The sequence below is a fragment of the Artemia sp. Qi Xiang Cuo genome, chromosome 12, assembly GCF_049724085.1.
Source record: "Artemia sp. Qi Xiang Cuo chromosome 12, ASM4972408v1, whole genome shotgun sequence".
NCBI lineage: Eukaryota > Metazoa > Arthropoda > Branchiopoda > Anostraca > Artemiidae > Artemia > Artemia sp. Qi Xiang Cuo.
In genome coordinates this window covers 46,711,251-46,736,286 of record NC_142805.1, presented here as the reverse complement: position 1 = coordinate 46,736,286, position 25,036 = coordinate 46,711,251, and the positions used below count along the sequence as shown (strand labels likewise).

The 25,036-nt window shown below is 32.6% G+C and overlaps 1 protein-coding gene across 1 annotated transcript in view; it reads right to left on the bottom strand.

Annotated features, from left to right (window-relative positions):
• LOC148946191 (uncharacterized) overlaps positions 1-25,036 on the bottom strand; it is a 389,952-nt gene that overhangs the window by 134,111 nt on the left and 230,805 nt on the right. The window contains exons 5-8 of the mRNA XM_089097629.1: positions 24,184-24,308; positions 21,806-21,969; positions 20,479-20,644; positions 9,099-9,214 (exon numbers count right to left, since the gene is read on the bottom strand). Of these exons, the coding sequence (XP_088953755.1) occupies positions 9,099-9,214; positions 20,479-20,644; positions 21,806-21,969; positions 24,184-24,308 (571 nt within the window). The remainder of the gene's footprint in view (positions 1-9,098; positions 9,215-20,478; positions 20,645-21,805; positions 21,970-24,183; positions 24,309-25,036) is intronic.

Here is a 25,036-nt window from a genome sequence, read left to right as displayed (position 1 = left end):
TAACCTAAGCTAACCTAAGTGAAGCGTACATAGGCTAACCTAACCTAACTTAACCTAACCTAATCTAACCTAACTTAATCTAGCCTAAACTAACCTATCCATACCCGCCAGAAAAGGTTAGTTTAACTTATAATTTGAGCGCAAGATAAGTTAAGATAACCTAACCTAACTTAAACAAATAGAAATGTTTCTATTTATTTACTAATATTTATTTATACCTAACCTTACCTATTGTTTTGGAGGTTAGGTGAACGAGTTTGAATGATTGTCTTTAATAATAGAATGAGTCCCTCATTTTCAAATTTAAAAATTTGAGGGGTAAATCCATAAGACAAAGGAGCTAAAATTTAATTTAAAATTAGAATAGAACTTGAAATTTTTCATCTCTTTGAGAAAAAACCAGAACTGAAGTGGAACCTTTTTATTTTCTTGGAAAAATTAGAAGAGAACTTTGAATTTTTTATGTCTTTGAGAAATTAAGAACTGAAGAGGAAGCTTTTTTCATTTTCATTGGTAAAATTCAGAATTGAGCTAACTTATTTATCTTCTTTAAGAAAATTCAGAAGAGAACTTGAACATTTTGCACTTCTTCGAGAAAACTCAGAATTAAAGTGATGCACCTTATCTTCGTGTCGAATATTCAAAATCAATGTATATCTTTTTCTATCTTCTATGAAAAATTTGGAACAGAACTTTAAATTTTTCATCTCTTTGCAAAAAATTGGAACTGAATTTAAGAAAATTAGAATTAAAGTGAAACTTTTATCTTCACTGGAAAATAATCACAATCATAGTATAACTTTTCCTATCTTCTACAGAAAAATTTAGAACTGAACTTTAAATTTTTTATGTCTTTGAGAAATTATGAACTGAAGTGGAAGGTTTTTTCATTTTCATTGGTAAAATTCAGAATTGAGCTAACTTTTTTCTCTTCTTCAAGAAAATTCAGAAGAGAACTTGAACATTTTGCACTTCTTCGAGAAAGCTCTGAATTAAAGTGGAGTTCCTTATGTTCATGTTGAATAATCACAATCAATGTATAACTTTTCTATCTTCTATGAAAAATTTGGAACAGAACTTTAAATTTTTCATCTCTTTGAGAAAAATCAGAACTGAATTTAAGAAAAATTATAAATAAAGTGAAACTTTTGATCTTCATGGAAAATAATCACAATCATAGTATTACTTTTTCTATCTTTCATCTAAAAATTTAGAATATAACTTTAAATTTCTTTATTTCATTGTGGAACTTAAAACTGAAGTGGAAGATTTTTATTTTCTCTGGAGAAATTAGAATTGAAGTGTGTTCTTTGGTAAAGTTCAGAAGAGAACTTGAACTTTTCTTCACTTCGTTAAGAAAATTTTAAATTGAACTAGAACTTTTTATCTTCCGTGAAAATATTCGCAAGTATGGTATTACTTTTTCTATCTTCCACCGAAAAATTTAGAATTGAACTTTAAATTTCTTTATGTCCTTGTGAAATAAAGAACTGAAGTGGAAGATTTTTATTTTCTCTGGTTAAATTAGAATTGAATTTTGTTCTTTAGTAAAATTCAGAAGAGAACTTTAACTTTTCTTCACTTCGTTGAGAAAATTGTAAATTGAACTAGAACTTTTTATCTTCCGGGAAAATATTCACAAGTATGGTATTACTTTTTCTATATTCCACCGAAAAATTTAGAATTGAACTTTAAATTTCTTTATGTCTTTGTGAAATAAAGAACTTGAGTGGAAGATTTTTATTTTCTCTGGAGAAAATAGAATTGACTTGTGTTCTTTGGTAAAATTCAGAAGAGAACTTGAACTGTTTTATCTTTTGTGAAAAATTTGGAACAGTATTTTCAATTTTTCATCTCTTCGAGAAAATATTCACAGGTATGGTATTACTTTTGCTATCTTCCACCGAAAAATTTAGAAATGAACTTTAAATTTCTTTATGTCTTTGTGAAATATAGAACTGAAATGGAAGATTTTTATTTTCTCTGGTGAAATTAGAATTGAATTGTGTTCTCTGGTAAAATTCAGAAGAGAACTTGAATTTTTCTTCACTTCGTTGAGAAAATTGTAAATTGAACTAGAACTTTTTATCTTCCGGGAAAATATTCACAAGTATGGTATTACTTTTTCTTGTTTCCACCGAAAAAATTTAGAATTGAACTTTCAATTTCTTTATGTCTTTGTGAAATAAAGAACTTAAGTGGAAGATTTTGATTTTCTCTGGTGAAATTAGAATTGAATTGAGTTCTTTGGTAAAATTCAGAAGAGAACTTGAATTTTTCTTCACTTCGTTGAGAAAATTTTAAATTGAACTAGAACTTTTTATCTTCCGGGGAAAATATTCACAAGTATGGTATTACTTTTTCTATCTTCCACCGAAAAATTTAGAATTGAACTCTAAATTTCTTTATGTCTTTGTGAAATAAAGAACTGAAGTGTAAGATTTTTGTTTTCTCTGGAAAAATTAGAATTGAATTATGTTCTTTGGTAAAATTCCGAAGATAACTTGAACTTTTTTATCTTCTGTGAAAAATTTGTAACAGTATTTTAAATTTTTCATCTCTTCGAGAAAATATTCACAAGTATGGTATTACTTTTTCTATCTTCCACCGAAAAATTTCGAATTGGAAACTAAATTTCTTTATGTCTTTGTGAAATAAAGAACTGAAGTGGAAGATTTTTATTTTCTCTGATGAAATTAGAATTGAATTGTGTTCTTTGGTAAAATTCAGAAGAGAACTTGAAGTCTTCTTCACTTCGTTGAGAAAATTTGAATTGAACTAGAACTTTTTATCTTCCGGGAAAATATTCACAAGTATGGTATTACTTTTTCTATCTTCCATCGAAAAATTTAGAATTGAACTCTAAATTTCTTTATGTCTTTGTAAAATAAAGAACTTAAGTGGAAGATTTTGTTTTCTCTGGAGAAATTAGAATTGAATTGTGTTCTTTGGTAAAATTCAGTAGGGAACTAGAACTTTTCTTCACTTCGTTGAGAAAATTTAAAATTGAACTACAACCTTTTATGTTCCGTGAAAATATTCACACGTATGGTATTACTTTTTCTATCTTCCACCGAAAAATTTAGAATCGAACTTTAAATTTCTTTATGTCTTTGTGAAATATAGAAATGAAGTGGAAGATTTTTATTTTCTCTGGTGAGATTAGAATTGAATTGTGTTCTTTGGTAAAATTCAGAAGAGAACTTGAATTCTTCTTCACTTCGTTGAGAAAATTTCAAATTGAACTAGAACTTTTTATCTTCCGGGAAAATATTCACAAGTATGGTTTTACTTTTTCTATCTTCCACTGAAAAATTTAGAATTGAACTTTAAATTTCTTTATGTATTTATGAAATAAAGAACTTAAGTGTAAGATTTTTATTTTCTCTGGATAAATTAGAATTGAATTGTGTTCTTTGGTAAAATTCAGTAGAGAACTTGAACTTTTCTTCACTTCGTTGAGAAAATTTAAATTTGAACTAGAACCTTTTATCTTCCGTGAAAATATTCACAATTATGGTATTACTTTTTTTTATCTTCCACCGAAAAATTTAGAATAGAACTCTAAATTTCTTTATGTCTTTGTGAAATAAAGAACTGAAGTGAAAGATTTTTATTTTCTCTGGTGAAATTAGAATTGAATTGTGTTCTTTAGTAAAATTCAGAATAGAAATTGAACTTTTCTTCACTTCGTTGAGAAAATTGTAAATTGAACTAGAAATTTTTATCTTCCGGGACAATATTCACAAGTATGGTATTACTTTTTCTATCTTCCACCGAAAAATTTAGAATTGAACTTGAACTTTTCTATCTTCTATGTAAAATTTGGAATAGTATTTAAAATTGTTCATCTCTGAGAAAAATCTGAACTAAAGTGGAAAATTTTTATATTATTTTGGGGAAATAGAATTGATCAATAACTCATTTGATTTTCACTGAGAAAATTCAGAATCGAAGTTGAACTTTTCTTCTTCCGAGAAAATATATTGAACAGAACTTTAAATTTTGCCATCTCTTTGAGAAAGGTCGGAACTGAATTTAAGAAAATTTAGAATTAAAGTGAAACTTTTTATCTTCATAGAAAATAATCACAATCAAAGTATAACTATTCCTATCTTCTAAGGAAAAATTTAGAACTGAACTTTTAATTTTTTATGTCTTGGTAAACTTAAAACTGTAGTGGAAGCTTTTTATTTTCTCTGGAGAAATTAGAATTGAATTATGTTATTTGGTAAAATTCAGATTAGAGCTTGATCTTTTCTATCTTCTAAGAAAAATTTGGAACAATATTTTAAATTTTTTCATCTCTTTGAGAAAAATCTGAATTGAAGTTTTAAATTTTATATTATTTTGTGGAAATAGAATTGATAAATAACTTATTTCATTTTCATTGAGAAAATTCAGAATCGAAGTTGAACTTTTCTTCTTCCGGGGAAATATTTGGAACAGAACTTTAAATTTTTTCATATCTTTGAGAATGGTCAGAACTGAATTTAAGAAAATTTAGAATTAAAGTGAAATTTTTTATCTTCATAGAAAATAATCACAATCATAGTATAACTTTTCCTATCTTCTACGGAAAAATTTAGAAGTGAACTTTAAATTTCTTATGTCTTGGGACTTTTCTTGTTCCGGGAAAATATTTGGAATAGAACTTTAAATTTAACTCTTTGAGAAAGGTCGGAGTTGAATTTAAGAAAATTTAGAATTAAAGTGAAACTTTTTATCTTCATGGAAAATAATCACTATCATAGTATAACTTTTCCTATCTTCTACGGAAAAATTTAGAATTGAACTTTCAATTTTTTATGTATTGGTGAACTTAAAAGTGAAGAGTAAGATTTTTATTTTCTCTGGTGAAATTAGAATTGAATTGTGTTCTTTGGTAAAATTCAGAAGAGAACTTGAACTTTTCTATCTTCTATGAAAAATTGAGCCTGCTAGTAGTATCATCATCTCTAAAATTATTTTTCTTACATCTCTGACCTTTTTAATAGATATTCTGAACGTTTGACGTTCTAGCATACCCTAAAAATAATGAACACTTAACAAAATAATGCATAAGATATTTTAAATGAAATAAGGACATGTAGAATATTGATATAAAAATATGTTAAATACATTATTATACATTATTAGTGCACTTGCGCTTCACTTTCCGTCAATTCATCTTTATATTCATTGATGATATTGTCTGCTAATGTCCTTTTTATTCTGCCTGCGATTTCACTGTCTATTGTCACATTATTTTTACATAGATAGCAGTTTTGGCACATTGACATGATATGATTTATGATGTTGATGCAGTTGTATGCTTGTCTTCTTTTTCCTTTTGCTTTCATTCAAATACTAACACCAGAAGAATTGCGATAAGATCTATCAACGGCTAACATGCTACCAGAACCATTAGCTAGAAGTTGTCGCTCTTCATCAACTATTATTTTTAAGTTGGTATTCTCTTTGACTACTAATTTCTCTGGTAATGTTACTCTCGCATATCCACCACTTGCATGATGGAAATTCTTGGGTACACCAAAGGAATTTAACTCCTCACTGTGATGACAACGTATGCATACATTGCCAATAAGATCTCCACTTGCACTCGTTTCAAAGTTCAGGTATTTCTCCTTGTCACCGTTCAACACGACAATGATTTTTTAATGTGCACATACTTTCGTCGAATAATTCATCTTCACTTTTTACAGATATGAATTGTGTGTTGATCCTTCCACTGCGTAAAAATACTGATTTAATGCATGCAATAAACTCGGTAGTGTCGATAACCTGCCATAGAGTACCAGTGGAAAAGCCGCGTCGTGTCCATGAACAAGCACAGAGTACGATTGGTAGAGCCGTAAGCATATTTCATGTCATTTTAAGATACGTACAAAGTTAAAAAAATACCACGTTAAAAAATTCAAGAAAGTATTTACGAATTGGGGAGGGGACTCTTTGAGGTTGGAAAATGGGTTTAGAAATGACATTATGAATGGAACTTGTTCAGAAAAAGATATAATAAAGCCATAAAAAAGTATTAAACAAAATGGAGAGGGGACTCTTTGGGGGGCCCGGGGAGGGTGTTTGGGGGGCCCTTGGGGGAGGGTGCCCTTCTGTGTCTCAATGCACAAAAAATATTAAAAAAATGGGGAGGGGAGGAGGAGGGGAGGGGGGAGAGGAGGGGAGGGGAGGGGAGGAGGGAGGGTTAGGAGGGGAGGGGAGGGGAGAGGGGAGGGGAGGGGAGGGGAGGGGAGGGGAGGGGGGGAGGGGAGGGGAGGGGACGGTGAGGAGGGGGAGGAGAGGGAGAGGGAGGGGAGGGTGGGGGGCCCTTTGGGAGCCTGGGGGACCTTTGGGGACCGGTTGAGGGCCTTTGGGGGTCCTGGGGGCCGGTTGAGAGCCTGGGGGGCATTTGGAGACCGGATGAAGGCCTTTGGGACCCCGGTGGTCTTTTGGGAGCTCGATGTGCCTTTGGGGGGCCCGGGGTGGGCCTTTGAGGGTCTGGGGGCCGGGTGGGAGCCCTGGGAACCTTTGGGGACCGGGGGGGTTCCTTCTGGATTGGGGTATGGGGATTGGAACCCTTTGGATCGGGGTAGGGCGATCGGGGCCCTTTGGGGTTGGGGTAGAGGACCTCACGACACTGTTCAAATAGAACTTGTTTACTATAACGACCACACTCAAAACCTCTTCTAAAACCCTTTCTAAAATCATCTTTTAAAACGTCTCTAACTGTTTCGCCGAAATAATTCCATAACCAGTCTAAAACGGTTTCGCCCAAATAATCCCCTAAACGTATTTTCTGTGTGTTCCTTTTGTTTGGCATCTCTGTGCTTTCACATTTCAAATTTCTAGGAAACCCTTTCCTACGTTAATCTCTTCATCTCATAAATTTTCCTAGCTAAACTATTAGGGTTTCATTAGAATATCAATTTATCTCTCCGACTTAAAGCTCCGTGAAGCCGTATTTAAAAATAGAATTTCTATCTCTTTAGACTCCCGCATAATTCCAAGATAACAAGTGATGTCATCTATAATTCCTGACACTAAAGATCAATGAAGCCCTATTTAAAAATAGAATATTAATTTTTCTCTCTGACCTAAAGAACGTTTATCCCTCAGGTCTAAGATTAAAGAAGCCATAATGTTTCTTAATTCCCCCTTCGTTAGAATATCAATTTATCTCTCCGACTTAAAGCTCCGTGAAGCCGTATTTAAAAATAGAATTTCTATCTCTTTAGACTCCCGCATAATTCCAAGATAACAAGTGATTTCATTTATAATTCCTGACACTAAAGATCGATGAAGCCCTATTTAAAAATAGAATATTAATTTTTCTCTCTGACCTAAAGAACGTTTATCCCTCAGGCCTAAGATTAAAGAAGCCATGTTTGTTTCTTAATTCCCCCTTCGTGAACCAATAATTCCCCCATCGATTATGTAAATCACCCCAATGTCACTGACAACGAACAGACATAAATCATCCATAAAACAGACATGAAAAACATCAAATAAATCATAACAGACATAAACAGACATAAATGTGAGAAAGTTCCTGTTTTTCAAATTCTCACTGACAAAAAAAATAAATCATACATAATTTTATTTTTACAACAATGAAAAAAATCAAATAAATTTAACAACACACATAACTATCCATTAAAACAACCATAAATGTGAGAAAATTCCTGTTTTTTCAAGTGAGAAAATTCTAATTTTTTCATTCTCACTGAGAAAACCATAAACCACGTGGTACTGTCACGAGTAGCACCCCCCTCTCTACTTGTACCAAGCGTGAAACTACCACAAATCAACATCGATAAATAAATGAAACCCAAAACGAACAGAGATTACAATAAATGACCGAGTCAAACTCAAAACGAGCAGAAATTAAAATAGGCTGGGCTCAAAGCCCCTATGCCTTCCCAAGGCCGGAACATAATTTGCACTTTACTGAAAAAAGTATAAATGGTTTTACTTTTATAACTTTAATAAAACAAATAATATTAACATTTTCATTACTAAATATCAGTATACGTATATTAAACTGACAATGTACATTCATCTGTATTTTTTATATATTTTTTTAAGACTTTATAGTTTGTCCTGCTATTTTTATGCTGGAGAAAAATTTTCAGCAATTTTTAACAACATACACCCTTTTAAAAATCTGGACACAAATAGTAGTGTTTAATTTAGTTTCATACCTCCTCTAGATGACCTAAGGAAAACTTGATACAATTCGCAAAAAATATCTGTTTACTTTCTTTGATAGCTTGGATACACTTACGCTATTTTGATTTGGTTAAATTTTAAGAGAAGAAGTAGCCCCAAAAGTTTGAACATAATACCCTCAGTCGTTCTTGGGATACTGCTGAGGTGGGAGATCCTTATTGCCACGTAATTAGCTATCATGTAAAAAGTATTTCTCAATACAGAATTTTTGAAATAGCCTGCTGGTCCAGATGATTAATGCGTTGTATAATTGAATGTAAAAGGTCCTCTGAGTCACAACGGGGGAAAAATCATTAGAATATAACGATCCATTGAGAAAAATATGCATTGAAAGATTAAATAAGGTATTATTTAACACCCTATGTATGTGCTTTCCTCAATTAAAATCGGGAGATTCCCCCACGGACTCTGAAGAAACGGTTCACGTGTGTATGCCTTATTCATAAACATTTCTAATTACATAAGAATTAAAGAAAAATGGAAACGCTTTGAATAAAAAGAAACGCATTGAAAAAAAATGGCTTGAAAGAAAAGAAACGCGTTGAACGTTTCGACGGAAAATGAAATCTTAAAAAAACATAATGTGACAGTGATGTGTTCACCGTCATTACGTAAGATGTGTGCTGTTATTAAGTAAGTTGTGCACTGACACTAAATAATATGCACTTGCATTTCTTAGTCCCCTCTCTATGACGTAACAAACACCTGCTGGCCGGTAGAAACAGGGAAGGGTTGTATTCTGGTGGTACTGGCCGGTGGAAAATAGGGCTGCGGTGAATTCCTATGGGAATCGGCTATGGCCTTGTGGAATTAATTATTCCCCCACTACTAGAGTCTACTAATTAAAAAAATGAAGAGTTCTAAATTAATACCTTCCGAACTGCTGTTGACAATAAGCAATTTCTGTTACATGTCCTAGTCTTATAAGGTAGTCTACGAAGTAGGCAGAACTCAGCTTTGGATCCAAGTCAGCTTCTGCAGCAATTACCTAAATAAAGGGCAAAATTAAGGGCAGTATTTTGATAAAATTTGAGCGACAAATAGTTTTCAAACATTTTGAAAGAAAGAAGAAACACAAATTTATGACTCCAACTAGAAATTTGTTTATAAAAATCGACTACGCCAGTTCAACAGTTATAAGATGGCCCAAATCAGACGCAGAGCGGATTGCAAGCTTGCTAGCTGAATTTGTGTGTGTGTGTTGTAGAGGAGTACGCGTAAAAGGCCCTTGGCCCTTTACTCTCCTCCGAAACATGGAATTTATTTGCGATTTATTCAATTTTTTCTACTTTTGACTAGATAAGACTTTTGATATGATTATCCCATTTATTGTTTTTTAAGATTTATTTCCTTTCCAAAAGAAATTCCTGTGTTCATACTTAATGTGCTAAATATCACAATATGCCAACTTCAGAGTCTCGCAAGGGATACCACCACCTTTTCTGAGTGTTAGGTCATTGACCGTTCTGTTAATTGAATGATTTTATTACGTGACTGCATCAAACAGGTATTTCACGCTATAATGCTATATAACTACATTTTTACACAAACACTAAAATACTTACAAAAAAAGGAAGAGAAAAAAAATGAAATAAAAACTACACATTCACTAAACACTCCTCAGAAAATTTTCACAATAACCTCAAACATCAAATCTATTTGTGTTATACAGGAATTTCCTTACTGTATTCCTAGTATTTTTATCACCATCAATTATCAAACTTAAATCAAAAGGGAAGCTAACATTATGTTCTCTCAATTCAAAAATCATATTAAACCTCTGACGAACATAAAAACAATCATACAGGACATGCTCACAGTTTTCCATACATCCACATTCACACGTTGAGCTATCAGTCATACCTATTCTATGTAAAAAATAATTCAGTTTCGAATGGCCTGTTATAAACTGAGTTAAGATATAACTTGGTTCAAATTTTTGCGCACAAATTAAATCTTCTTTACATTTGAAAAATCTAACAGGCCAACTACTCATATAATTTTCAAATATTACATACCATTTATTATATAGATTATTTTTTAAAACACTACGGTTCTGTTGGAAAGGTGAAAAATAATTTTCCATCAGAAACTCAACTCCTAGCAACTCAGCAACTATTTCATCGGTAAAAACACTATGATCAACGGAGTATCTATTTAAAGGAAAACTAGGATGCACAATATCTGGCCAAAAAGGGGAAAGTCCCTTTTTAACAAACCTCATCACTGCCAGTTCTATTTGTCTTAGACCGATTGGAAGGACACCAGAAAGGGCCGTAATAACATGATTTTGAGCAGTTCTAAACGACTTCAAAATACTAAGGGTTGAACATCTTTGTGCTGACTGTAACATATTCTGTATATTTTCTTTCTAAAGGCCCCAATCCATACTGGAGCAGCATAAAAAATAGTACTTTCAATTACTGACTTATACAATTTTCTAAGAGCGACAGGCTTTAAGCCTCTCGCTCCCAGGTCATCCTTGCCGCGCTTAAAAGACGACTCGAATATTTCTTAGCTTCATTAATTCTGCATGTTAAATGTTCTGTCCAAAGAAGTTTCCTATCTAAAATTACTCCCAAATATCGAACTTTATCCTTAACTTCAATAATGTTGCCTCCAAATGCTAAATTAACGTGGGGGTTTTATGTCTATTTGTGAATAAGACAGCCTCTGTTTTTAATGTGTCAAATGTCAATTTATTATTTACTGTTCATTTATCAAAACTCTCGAAAATCTTATTTGCTACTTTTTCCAGTGTACTTACATTCTTTGCTGTAATAATAACACATATGTCATCAGCATAAGCTTGAATCAAACAATTTTCATTTATATTAATTTCAAGAACATCATTAATATTAACAAGCCAAAGAAAAGCAGATAGAATTCCACCTTGTGGACATGACTTTTCTAGTAAATGTAATTTTCCATTTTCATATGCGACTGTTCGATCTGTTATACAACTATGTATTAATTTTATTAAGCCAGAAGGGCATTCTTTTTCCTTTAACTTTTTAATAATTCCTGGATGCCAAGCATTATCGAACTCCCCTTTTATATCAAAAAATATGCAGAATTTACATAACTTCTTCTTTTTATTTTTTTTTCAACCATAGTCACCAAATTATCAGCCGCATCTACCGTGCTTTTATTTTTCGAAAAACCAAACTGATAATCAGAAATCAAATTTTTATCTTGACTAAAATTATTAAGTCTACACATTATTAACTTCTCAAAAATTTTTCCTAAATTAGAAAGCAGACTTATAGGGCGATACGATCGGGCGTTACCGTCATTTTTTTTTTACCCTTTTATTTATTACAATTACACTAGCCCTTTTCCATTCTTTAGGGAAATACGAAACTTTCAAACACGCGTTTAAAATTTTCAAAAGAGTTGGTGCAATTACATTCATATTTTTTTTTCCAAAATAAAATTTAAGGTTCCATCTGGGCCTGGGGCTTTCATTGGTTTTAATTTTTTGATAATTTCTAAAAGGTCTTGAAACTGAAAACCCTCGCTATTTTCTACATCTTCTTCTAATATCTTCCTTAATTCTTGTCGAATTGTATGATGATAGCTATTGTCATCTAATATCTCATCTTTTGTGAGCCACTTATTTAAAAGTACATCCCCAGCTTCAGTTATTGAATTCGTAAAAGTACCATCACTCTTTTTAATATGGATAGGCTTTGCAGACCCACCCTTCAACCTACAAATCTTATGAATTGTATTCCACGGATCCGCAGTCCCCTTTTCTTCACAAAAACGCCTCTAATCTTCTTTTTTAGCGTTCAAAATTTCCATATTATATTTAATTTTAGCCTTTTTCATATTTAATTCGCTTTCTATCGATCTTGATATTTTAAAAATTCTTGTATTACGTCTATATTCTTTCAGTAGCTCATTTAATTGTGGTGTTCACCAGCGGCAGTATCTTCTTAAAAAATTATTATGACACATAGGAGTCGATTCTTTTATAGCATTCTGTAATAATTTAGTTAAATTATCAACGGCTGAATCAATTGCTTCTTCTGAAGCCAAATTACATGCAAAAACTCCATCAATACGCTTCAGTAAAACAGCACTAAATACGTCCCAATTAGTCTTCTTAAAATTATATTGCTGGTTCACATTTTTCTCTCTAATCTCATCACTAAAACTGAGATCAAAACTTATATACAAATGGTCTGACAGTGAAGGAGGGTCTTGTAGGACTATCCAATTTTCAATATATGTCAAAAGTTGTATACTAGCAATCGTTACATCTGGGCTAGAATAATGATGATCATATGTGGGTGAATCAAGATCATTAGTAACAACAAGTTGTTTACAAGTTACAAAATCCTCTAATTCTTTTCCTTTATGATCTGTAGAAACACCGTTTAGCCACATTAGACTTTTAGCGTTAAAATCCCCACCTATCACGTAAAAAGAATTACACATTCTATCCAAAATACTCAGCTGATAATCTAAGGACTGCAGCGAAGGGGAGCAATATACTGATGACACTGTAATGATTCTTGACTTCAAGTAAATAGATACGGTGACACACTCGTTTGTAGACTCATCATAATGAATATCACACTTAAATTCTTTTTTAACTAATACTGCAGCACTAAAGAATCTTTTCTCAAAATCAAACTTTGAGAATACTGAATAATCACTTGGTACACATGTTATTTTTCCGAACTTGTTGACATACGGTTCTTGTAACAATACCACATCTGGTTTTAAGTCGCAAAGTGTTTTCTGAAGCTGAACTAGTGCGCTATAACAGTGCTGAAGGTTAATCTGAAAAAAATGTCAGTTTGTTTGCACTAAGTAAGTCATTTTGAGCATTCAGTTATACTGAATATTTTTCTTGAGACGGTCCGTGATTTCGCGAGCAATTGGACATTTTTAAATTCATGGGATGCATGTGGCTCACATTTGACATTTTTTTTTTACATGACCGACACACCGGGCGACTTGTAAAAGGTTTTTCACAGTCCTCGTAAGCATGGTTACCCATGCACCATGAGCACGCAACATCACCCTTACAAACCGAAAGTTTATGACCATAGAGCCAGCACTTCGTACTACGAATGATGTTGATGTGATCCTCGCATTCAACCATTAAAAACCCGAACTTAAGTCCACGATTTGAAAGGATTTTCTTCCGTAATATTGGGCTGACTTCAATAATCACGTTTTTTCTCGTTCCTCTTTCCACAACACTGATAACCTTGAAGGTTTCTCCTTTCGCTACGAGGTCTTTAACTGAGGGGTTCGAGTCCATCACACAACTCATGCATTCTTCGCGTGTTACGTAACCTGGTATTTCTTTCGCTACCATTCGTGGGAGACGAATTCCTCCCGTAGTAAATTCTTGCCAAAAATTTCGTATAGTTCCCAAGAACAAATACTATATATAAACAATGGGCAAATTGCATAAATCACAGCACTTCTCCCCGAACCCGTGGGGGATCAGGCCAATCCCCAAAGACATAATAATTGGACCTTTCAACTGTGCTCAATCAAATGGCAATCTCAAAATTTCGATCGAATGTCTAAGGGAAAAAATGGGAATGAGAGGAAGGCTGGTCGCCCTCCAATCTTCTTGGTCAAATAAACAGGGTACCAGAACTTTTAATATCCGCTATAATGAGCCTTCTCCTGGTCTTCTAAGGCTATTGGCTCGGTAGAGATCATCCCTATGGGAAAAAGAATCTTGATCTGATGGCATATTTTTTATTAAAATAACATGATAAAATAACGGTTCAAAATAGGGATAAAATCCTTTTTTAATAGACAGTGCATAATAAATTTCACAAAAAATACCAGATATTTCGGTCACTGTATATGTGACCGAAATATCTGGTATTTTTTGTGAAATTTATTATACACTGTCTATTAAAAAAGGATTTTATCCCTATTTTGAACTGTTATTTTATCGTCATGGAAAGGCAGTGTGGTCTCCGAAATTAACTACGTCATAAAATTACATGATTTTCTTGGGAGGTTTCCGCTCGTTTTGGAAGATAGGCCAAATTTGCTCGGGCTCGTAGCTTTGGATGGGTAATATTATGTTGATGAATTTCATTTGTCTGGAATTAGCATAAGAATCCAATCCTTTAAAGGTAATAATTGTTAAATTATTCCCAGGCCAAACCAACATATGACGTAGGGTAGCAGCCCCATAAATCTCTGAATATTTCCTGTAATATTGTATAGTACCAGGAGCCTGGGCTTCACCCAAGCCTTGGTGCTTGGCAAATGGTAGGCTTGTATATATTTGATTCTATAATCTTTATTAGCATAATCTAAGAACTTCTGGCGTGAATTCAATTTCTGGCGTGAATCATCCTTTTTATAGGATTTGTTTTCTTCTTAGACTCGTCGGGATTCTCACTATTGTTTCTCTTCCAACCACCTATTTCGTTTACAATTCGATGTGATCATCCTTGTCGCTTTTCTTCTAACTGCAGATTTTTTTCTCCATTATTTTCATTTGAGATTCGTAGTGATGCTTGTTGTAGCATGTATTCTAGCAACAGATCTTGTTTGTTCTTGATTTTCGTGCATCATTACATCATGAATTTTTCCATGCCTTTTGGATTTTTCCATTACCTGTTTGGATTCATTCAAAATCATTTTCAAGAAAAACATTATGCACACATACATACACAAATAAATACATATTTGCTCGTTTGAAGGGAGTATATATATTCGTTTTTCTTTACATTTAAGTCATGATGTATCAAATACACAATTTCAGTTTATTTTGGGAAATTCTGGCGCGAATTCGTGTCCTCCTTACTAATAATGTAACAAAGAATCATAGATTTTATAGGATATGCTTCATTTTGGGACTCGTTGTGATTCTTTGCTGTTTCTCTCTTCTAACAGCAGATTTCATTTATGAATCGATGTTGTGCGGTGTGATGCTGGTTCTCACATGTCTATGCATACATGCATACATAAATGAAAACATATTTACTCGTTCAAACTGAGTATATATATATATATATATATATATATATATATATATATATATATATATATATATATATATATATATATATATATATATATATATATATATATATATATATATATGTATATATATATATATATATATATATATATATATATATATATATATATATATATATATATATATATGATATATATATATATAGTATATATATATATATATATATATATATATATATATATATATATATATATATATATATATATATATATATATATATATATATATATATATATATATATATATATATATATATATATATATATATATATATATATATATATATATATATATATATATATATATATATATATATATATATTCATTATTCTTTTGTTTTAAGTCACGATGTGTCAATTAAGTAATTTCAGCGGACTTGAGAAATTCTGGTGTGAATTCAATTCATCCTTACTGTTAATGTATCAAAGAACCATCCATTTTATAGGATTTTTTTTTTTGGGGGGGGGGGGCTCGCTGTGATTCTAACTGCTGCTTCTCTTCTAACCGCAAATTTTATTTACGACTCGATGTGTTTGGTGTCATACTAGTTGTCACATGTCTTGTGGTCACAGATCTTGTTTGCACTTCATTTTTCTGCATCATTACCTCAGTCTTTTTTCCATGCATTTTTCTTTAGCACCTCGGATTGATTCAAAATAATATGTAAAGTTGCATGACGTCATAGACGCAAAAAACTTCTTTCTCAGCTATCCTCCAGTCGTCATATTTTTGGTTTAATTGCGTTGTTATATAATTTGGAAATAACCAGGAGTATTCCTGTTCAGAGTCGTTTGTCATGTTATGTAACTTTGCAAGTGTCATGGATACTATACTTTAATTCCTCATTCCTGTTTATCAATCAAAGACTCACAAACGCTAAAATAAAACGTTCTTTCAACCCATTTTAGTTTTGATTTGTCTTCTAACCCTCAAGGACGTTAAGCGTACGCGTTGCTTTATTCTATAATAAGCAGATTTCGTCGTGCAGCGTTTTCCGTTACAATTCAGTGTGATTTTTGCTGTTCCTTGTTCAGTCGGAGGGAATCTGCTGCTCTTCTAACAGCAGATCTTGTGTGTGCTTCATTTTCGTGCATCATTATATCATAAATTTGTCCATGCTTTTTGATTTAGCTGTTTGGATTCATTCAAAATCCTATTCAAGAAAAAAAAATATGCATACATACATGCATAAATAAATACATATTTGCTCGTTTAAAGGGGCTATATGTGTTCGTTATTCTTTACTTTTAAAATCATAAAACTTTACTTGCTTTCATAAATCATTATGCTAAAACTATTTTTACTTTACTTGCAAAATCTTAAAACAGAAACTATAAAATACGGGAAACTCAGCATACACATCTCAAAATACCATGTACTCAACAACTTTTAACATTAAACACACAATTTAACGTAGCCAAAAACTCTAAAAAACAGACTGATCCACCAAAAACAAGTTATTTTCCACCAAACCTCCTGAGTCAATATGGAAAACTCAACAAGAAGAAATTTAGCATTTACTTCTGAAAACATTACGTAATTTACAACTGTTAATCGACTAAAACCAGTTCAAGCTAAACAAAAACATAAAATATCGCAATTCCTTAAAGAAACTCAATATGGTGAAATTCCGCCCTCTCTAGTCAATACGGGAAGCTCAGCACGGGAAACCAAACTAAATAAAGCTTGTAATAAAAAAAACAACTTAATCCACCAAAGCCAGCTCAACCTGTGCAAAAACCACAAAACACAGCAGCTTTATTAATGAAACTTAATATGAGGAAATTTAACCATCTTGTGTCAATACGGGAAACTTCACAACGGGAAACTTCGCATAAATTTCTGAAAAAAAAACATGTTGAATTTCTGTTGAATATCTGTTTGTTTGTTGAATTTCTTCCATGAGTTCATTTTTCTATTTGTTAGCATTGTTGCAGTTCGGATATGGAGATAGTTGGTTTGAATTTTGGGTGCGTTGAGTTACCCCATGTTGTTCTTTTTAGTATTATCACTTAAACTAGTATCAAGTTAAACTTCAAAAAGAAGATAAAACTATGGGATTAAAGTGCAGAGAGTAAACTAGCTATGTGTGTAAAGCGGTCTTGTGAACACTAAATATAATTGATTTTCAAAAATAGAGTCAAAGGAAATAAGTTTAATAATAGACGACTAAAATTTCGGGGGTTGTCTGTTTAGGCGTGTGAATTGGTTTTTGGAGGAATAGATATTATTAGTTTTAAAAACAGAATCGAAACAAACAGAAAAATTTCCTATAAGGTGATTAAAATATTTGAGGGAATTAAATATTGCAAGGATAAGCATTTTAGCTTTCATGGTATGTTAAAGCATTATAAAATTTAAAATTATAGGTTAAAATTTATCAGATGGTTTAATGTGTCAGAGGATTGTCTGGTTAGGTGTGTTAAGGGACCCTGAGGGCTAAATTTCGTATTATTTTTTTTTTTTAATAGAGTAGTAAAACATAGAAGTTTCGCATAGCGTGAAAAAACAGTTGTGAGGGAAGGATGGATAAATATGTTAGCTGTCATGGCGTTTTAATCATTAGGTGTTAAGTGGGCTTGGGAGGTTTATATAATATACTTTCAAAATTGAGTAGAAAAAAAACTTCTTATTTCGTAAATAAAATGTCGGAGGGAACCATTGATAAGTATGTTAGCTTTGATGGTATATTTAAGTGTAAAAAAAATAATTGAAATTGGAGCTCGGAAAGGGAAAACCATAGGACGGATCAAAATTTCTGGGGATTGTCTGGTTAAGTGTGTTAATTTCTTAGGGATACATATCATTATTATCGAAAATTAAGTCAAAGCAAAAATAAAAATTTCATATTGAGTAAGACAAATCTTGGAGAGTAGCATAGATGGGTTTATTAGCTTTGGCCTTTTTATGTTTTAGCGAGGGCTAAATATTATTAAGTTTTAAGAATAGAGTAAAAAAAAAGCATACAAATTTAATATTAAGTGATTAAAATGTCCGCGGACACGGATAGGGGTGATTACCCGCCAATTTCTTTTAACTCTCAAAAGGGCACCTAAACTATTTCTTCAAGTGAATGACGCCCGTCCTAAATTTCTCCAACCGCTCTAATCTATTACAAGTGACTGGGAATAAATAAACAAATAAACGAATATGATACATGGTTCTTTACTTAGGCAGCGCTAATGTGCTGCCTGTGGTATAGTAAGCCTTTTGAATTGGAGCAGAAATCTAAAAATATCCAGTATTTTGAACAGGTGTTTTTCAGAATTTGATTTCTTTAAGATAGTTTTGATTCTTTTTTTCTTCACTTACTTTGCTTGGCAGCAATAACTCGTAATGATATCCCATAGTATAACAGAAACTAAAGCTTTTAATGCAATTAAATAAAAATACACGTTTTTTTCAACTGAAAGTAAGGAGCATCATCGGAACTTTAAACGAACAGAAATTAACGAACGTATATGAGGGGAATTGCCTCCTCCTTAATACCTCGCTCTGTACGCTAAAGTTGACTTTTTGTCCCAATTTTTTAAGGATGAATCCTGAAACACAAGGGCCGTTTAATTAGAATAATAAGCCTTATTAAAAGTTCTTAAAAAAAATAGCTTAAACTGCGAGGAATTGAGGAGGAGGCAACCCTCTTCATATACGTTATAATTTCTGTTTTTAATTTTAAATTTCGATGTTGCTCCTTATTTTCAATTGAAAAAAATTATTTAATTTAATTTTTATTTAATTTATTTCGTTCTTTATGTAATTTCTGATAATTGTTTTAATAATGCAAGGAAATCTGGCTATCCCTCCATAGAAAATTCCTTCCCTCCACGAAAAATACCTCCATGGAAAGTTCTTCCGACGAAAAATACCCCCATGCCAGGAAAATTCTCCCCGGATAATTCCATTCCAGCTGAAAATATTTCCAGGAAATTTCTTGCGGACAATTCTGGGTGAAAAATTTTTCTTAGCCCACGTTCATTTGAAAAAGACTTTAATTTATGATTGTTTTTAACACAAACAGCCGGAAATCCCCTCCTTTGTGGAAGAGTTTTACTGCAAATACCCTCAACCCCCTTGTAATAAGTTGCTTCTTCAGAAAAGTCCCTTTGGAATTATCCCCTGGAAAAGTCCCTCTGGATTTATCCCCTGGAAAACTCCCCATTGTAAAAGATCTCCAGTGAAAATTGAAATTCTTAGCAAGTTCAAAGCAAATTCCTAGGCTTCATTTAACTTACTCATGGTTTTTGATTGGTAGAGGTGCCAGTGTAAAGGGCACCAGACCCCGTTAGTCGTCCCCAGAGTAGTATGTTCTGGTTGAGGGTTATAGCTTCAGTGGGTGGGCTAAATGATTTGGGTGTTGAGTTGACCGGGGACAATGCCCACCCACCTTGTGTGTGATTTTCCTCGGGGGTGTTTGAAACTATTTGCAGTCGGTTCCAAATCCAACATGAATCGTACGAGGTATTTTGTCTGGGCAACATTTACTCATCATCTGTGCCCGGATGACTGATCTGATTATTAATATATAACGCTAGCTAATACAGAGTAGATCTGTGCCTTGGCGAGGTGGCTGATCTAAGGAGTTGTGAAATATTATTTATGGAAGACAGCAGCGGCCTTTGCCACCCTTACTTATATATCTATATCTAGACTTCCATTTGAACAGACATATGAACCAAAGTAGGTAAACCACTTTTATAATGCTAACTTCCCTGCTACACACTGGGCACTGCATGGTGCAATATCTACAGGTATTATTTTGGTCATGAACTATAGTCAATTTTTAAACCAAAGGTTATCTGCAGCAAACATCAGTTTTTCAGAACAATTTTGAGCTCACAAAGACTTTCACACTTTCTTTTCACGCCGTAAGCAAAGTTGATACACCATAGAACTTATTCGGAAAAATTAATGCCAAACGGCTGTGTCAGTAGTAATCTGTCCAGAAATTGGTCTATGAGGAAGTCAAAGAGTCCAGGTGCAGCGGGAAGCCTCGTCGAACACCGTTCTTATGCCACCTCTGAATAGTAAAAGTTGACCCAAGCCCCGATATGTCTTTCTAATATCATAGCGGGTAATTTTTGACATTTCTGATAATACAAAGAGTTTCCAATTTTTTCCAACAAAAACCCCATTTTAATATAAAAAGTTAGGTTATGCTAGGCGCCTTTTAATTTAGGAAACAGTCATTAGTTTAAATATCTTTAAATACTTACTTTTGTTATTTCACCAATAACATTTGAAATAAATATTTTTTTAGCTTCGGTTTGTCTTAAAACTTCTTCGACATGTCCTTCAAATAATTTTTCAATATTCAGAAACGTCGTGGCTTCATTCAAAATGTCAAATGCACTCTGATGGATAATATTAGTAACTTCTATCCTGCAATATTAAAAAATGAAAGTAAATGTGCATAGACAATTAAAAATGGTAACCAATTATTAACAATGATAAAAACTAAGAGAACGTTGGCAGCTATAAGACTACTGATGAGCTATTTTTTTGTCAGGCCAGTAGAAAATCTTTTCACCAGTAGAAAAATTTTAAATAAAATTTACTCCAAAAACATTTTTGCTGCGGTATTGAAGTCACCAGGTGTTGACTTCAATACCGCAGCAAAAATGTTTTTGGAGTAAATTTTATCTAAGATTTTCGTTACAAAAGTGCCACTCATGACGAACAACTTAAGATAGATTCACAGATGAAATTTAACAAACATAAATGAATCAACGGGACGAAATTTTACCACGAAATTTTTAAATTATTTTATATAAGCATGTGGTTAGTTGATACGACAAAAGAGAGGGGAGAACGACTGTAAGGGAGAGGAATAGTGAGAAAATATGTATTAGAAGACATCTTCATTTATTAAACTAGTGTGCTGTTGGCATGTTAGATTCTTGCTTACAAAAATTCCTGAAAAAGTAAAACTAGTGCTTTCTGGGTATTAAGCCGCACTAAATAGTAATCTTTGGTAACCTAATAACATTGGAAGATATTGAAAAATTTGTCTTAAAAATAATTCGATGCCAAAATCAGCAAGATGCCATCATGGGTATGTGACAAACACTGACAATTATGGTGCACAAGCTTTGACAGCCAACTGAAGCAATTGGAGGAGGTAGACCTGACACTTTACGCAGTGTAACATCCAGCAGGAGACTAAAACTAAGATAATCTCATTATCATAATAGAAGAAAAATTATCCAAGAAATTTTACGGGTTGGCATAAAAGAAACAATATTAAATTTATCAACTAAGACTGACTTTGATGGCATGGGAATATTCTCAGAGTGGGCAAAGATATTTTATTTTTAACAAGTAACTTTAAATGGTAGTTTACTTTAATAATTGGCACATCAGGGCAGCGAAAAAAGTAGGCCACCCCAGATTAGACATGTTATGACAAAGACCTAATCGACCTTTGTCCAAAAACAGTGTTGATTAGCCTTAGTAAGTTAAGTAAAACTTGGTAGAGCTTAAGAAGTAACAAGAACAGCTTGTAAGTAACTATTTGAGAAATATGTATGAAGAATAGCTTACGAATCAGAAAGATTTCGATCCTTGGAACATTGTCTCAAAAGGTCCTCAGATAACGACTTGGCAATCGTAGGCAAGTCGTTTAGTTTAGTAGTCTTTATTTCTTTTATCCATCTTAAACATGGTTCTAAGGTAATGATTCCTCTTTTGGTTCGGTCCAGCTCTTTCTGAAAATATAATTGATTGAGGTTATCACTGTTTTACATTAAACTGTGGATGATTAAGTTATACATTTTTTTTAATGAATACTTCCTTTGTGTAAAATAAAAATAAAAAAAATACTGATTAACGGTGGTCCCACTCAGCTAGGTTTTAAACAAAAATATTGGCTTTCCCTAGGTTTTAATTTTTGCTTCGATAAGGAAAAGTGTTTTCGGCAATACATCATTACTACTTTACACTGTGTGTAATCAGGGAATTTCACTTAACAGTTAATATTTTTTTTTCAACTATATGTTAATTTTTGCACAATTTGCACAATTTTAACGTTGGGAGCAATGGCAGCAGAAATACTTTTGGGGACAACGAAAGTTATTAATTTAAAATTTCTGGAAATGCGGAGGTTGCTATCGAACTAAATCAAAAGACACTATTTACATCCACGTTTTCAAAAGACTACATCTGCAATATCTGAGGAACAGCAAGGGTATTAAGTTAAAACTTTGATCGAATATTAAGGGCAACGTTGAACTAAATCGAAACGCACTATGTGTATCAAGGTTGTCAAAAGGGTGTATCTGTTATATCACAGGAATGGCTAAGGGTTTTAAGTTTAAATTTTCAGAGAACTTTGAGGGTGATATTGCACTAAATTTAAAAACTTAAAGTGGATCTAGGTTGTCAAAATGGCATATTCGAAAAATTATTCAGGAACAGCTTAGGGTGTTAAGTTGAACCTTTCAAGGAAGTAAAGGGGGATTTTAGACAGTATCATAAGACACGATGGACATCTAGGTTGTTAAAAGGGCGTGTATGTCCTATTTTGGGAACGGCTAACGGTATTAGGCTTTAACTTTTAGAGGATATTGAGCTAAACAATAAGACACAGTGTGAATCCAACCTGTCAGAAGGTCGTATCTGGACTATATCTTAGGATCGGTCAAGGAAATTGAAGTTGAATTTATTTGGGAGTACTGAGGAAGATGTTAAATTTAAACCAAAGACATTATGTGCATCTCAAAAAGGTGTATTTGCGATTTCTCGGAGGCAGCTTTGGGTATTAAGTTGAAACTTTCCGTTAATGTTAAGGAGGAGGTATAAGCTAAAGACACTTAATGCATACTTATTGTCAAAATGATGCATTTTCAATATCTTAAGAATTACTATAGTATTAAGTTAAAGATATCAGGGCATAATGAGAGGGATATTAAGCTAGTTCAAAAGACACTATGTGCATCTAGGTCATCAAAAGGGTGGATTTGAAATATCAAGTACGGCTATTTGGATAAGTTAACAGTTTAAGAGACCCAGCAGAAGCTTGGAGGAATAGCGGCCAAGGTTGTCAGGTAGATTTTAAATTTTGACTCAGGGGACTGAAAGGGAACAATCGTGAGCATTAAAGTTTTGTAGAGAAAAGGGGTAGTATTGATTCTTAGTTCAAAATATTATTTTAATGCGTTTTTGCTTAAGATCCAAAATCTCAATTTAAATTGGAAAACAAAAGGAATCTCAATCGGAAAAAATCTAGTCAACGGTCTATTTTTATTTCTTATTATCAGTTGTGAAAAGACATAGTAATTATAATAATATAAGACATATAATATAAGACATAGTAATATATATATATATATATATATATATATATATATATATATATATATATATATATATATATATATATATATATATATATATATATGCATTAAGACTCTTGAAATAAAACAATCAATATTTATTTGTCTGTATTAGAAGTTATAGCAGGATGGGGGTTCAGAATAGCCTCAGACCTAAACAAGCTACAAAATTATGCAGATATACAATCTACTCATTCCAAGGATGTTTTCCGATCCCATCCATCCAGTTTTCTATAGTAGGCCTGCAACTATTATCACAATTTGTTGCAAAACTGTATCCGAAATATAAAAACAAGCCAAAATCTTGACTTTAAAACAGAAAAAACTGACCGAAATAAAAGGTTTTAAAAGAAAGAGCTAAGACAAGGCGAAATAGATTCAAATAATCATTCAAACTCAAAATGAACAAAAATTACCACACACAGAAGTGAGGACTGAATATCGTTTATGTACCCACTCCCCTTAAACTTGTTTTTAAAACACACCAAGCTCTATCCATAGGGCTACTTGTAAATTCATTATATATAACGTATCTAATTTGCAATTCTTGATCCTTTTTCAGGGTAGGAAACAAACTAGGCTACTAACTTTAACAAGAGCCTGGTAGTCTTGTAGGTGTCTAATATACACAGATTGTCCTGCACCAAGCAGTAATGTGGTTTTTTGAACATCTTCACTGTTTAGTTGAATTACAAGCTCTGACCATTGCTGCTCTGGAAAAAGTAAAATCGAAAAGTTATTTACTTTGGGTAATGTTTGCTACCTTAAAGTTTTTGTTTTTACCACCAAAACTTAAGCAAGGCTTGAAATAGACTCCCCCTTAACAGACAACTTAAAAACACAAAGTTTTTCTGAGGGAAGAAAAGAGCGAACTTGAAACTTAAAACTCACAAAAATTATTGCTTCACTGTCTAAAATATATTGATAAAACTTCTTCATATAAACCAACTGATAATATTTCCCGACGTTTGTATGATAATGGAAAACTAGTGCTTTACTGAAAACTCAAATCAATATAAGAGTTTTGTTACAGTTAAAGCAAACCGATTAATAAAACTTTTTGAAAAAAAATAAAGCATTTTAGGATTGCTGCTTTATTTTTCTTTCTTGTAACTTGGTATCACTTCTGTACAATGAGTTGAATTCAATGGTCGGATGTTGTTTTGGTTCTGAAAAGGACATTTCATGATTAGTTTGTAGACAAGTCCGAAGTGAAGCCATCTTAACAGTATTAGGATTATAGCTTTAGAATTTGCATCATAACTTGAAATTTTCCGTTGTATAGAGAGAAATAACCCGAATTCTGGAGTTCATATTACGGTTTAATTGTTCTTCATTTCGAGTTATACTAAAGCGTGTTTTTACAATTTAAATTGTATATTACTCACTATTCGTGCTATAGCTGGTGAGACCAAAATGTTACCTGATGAATCAATCCATT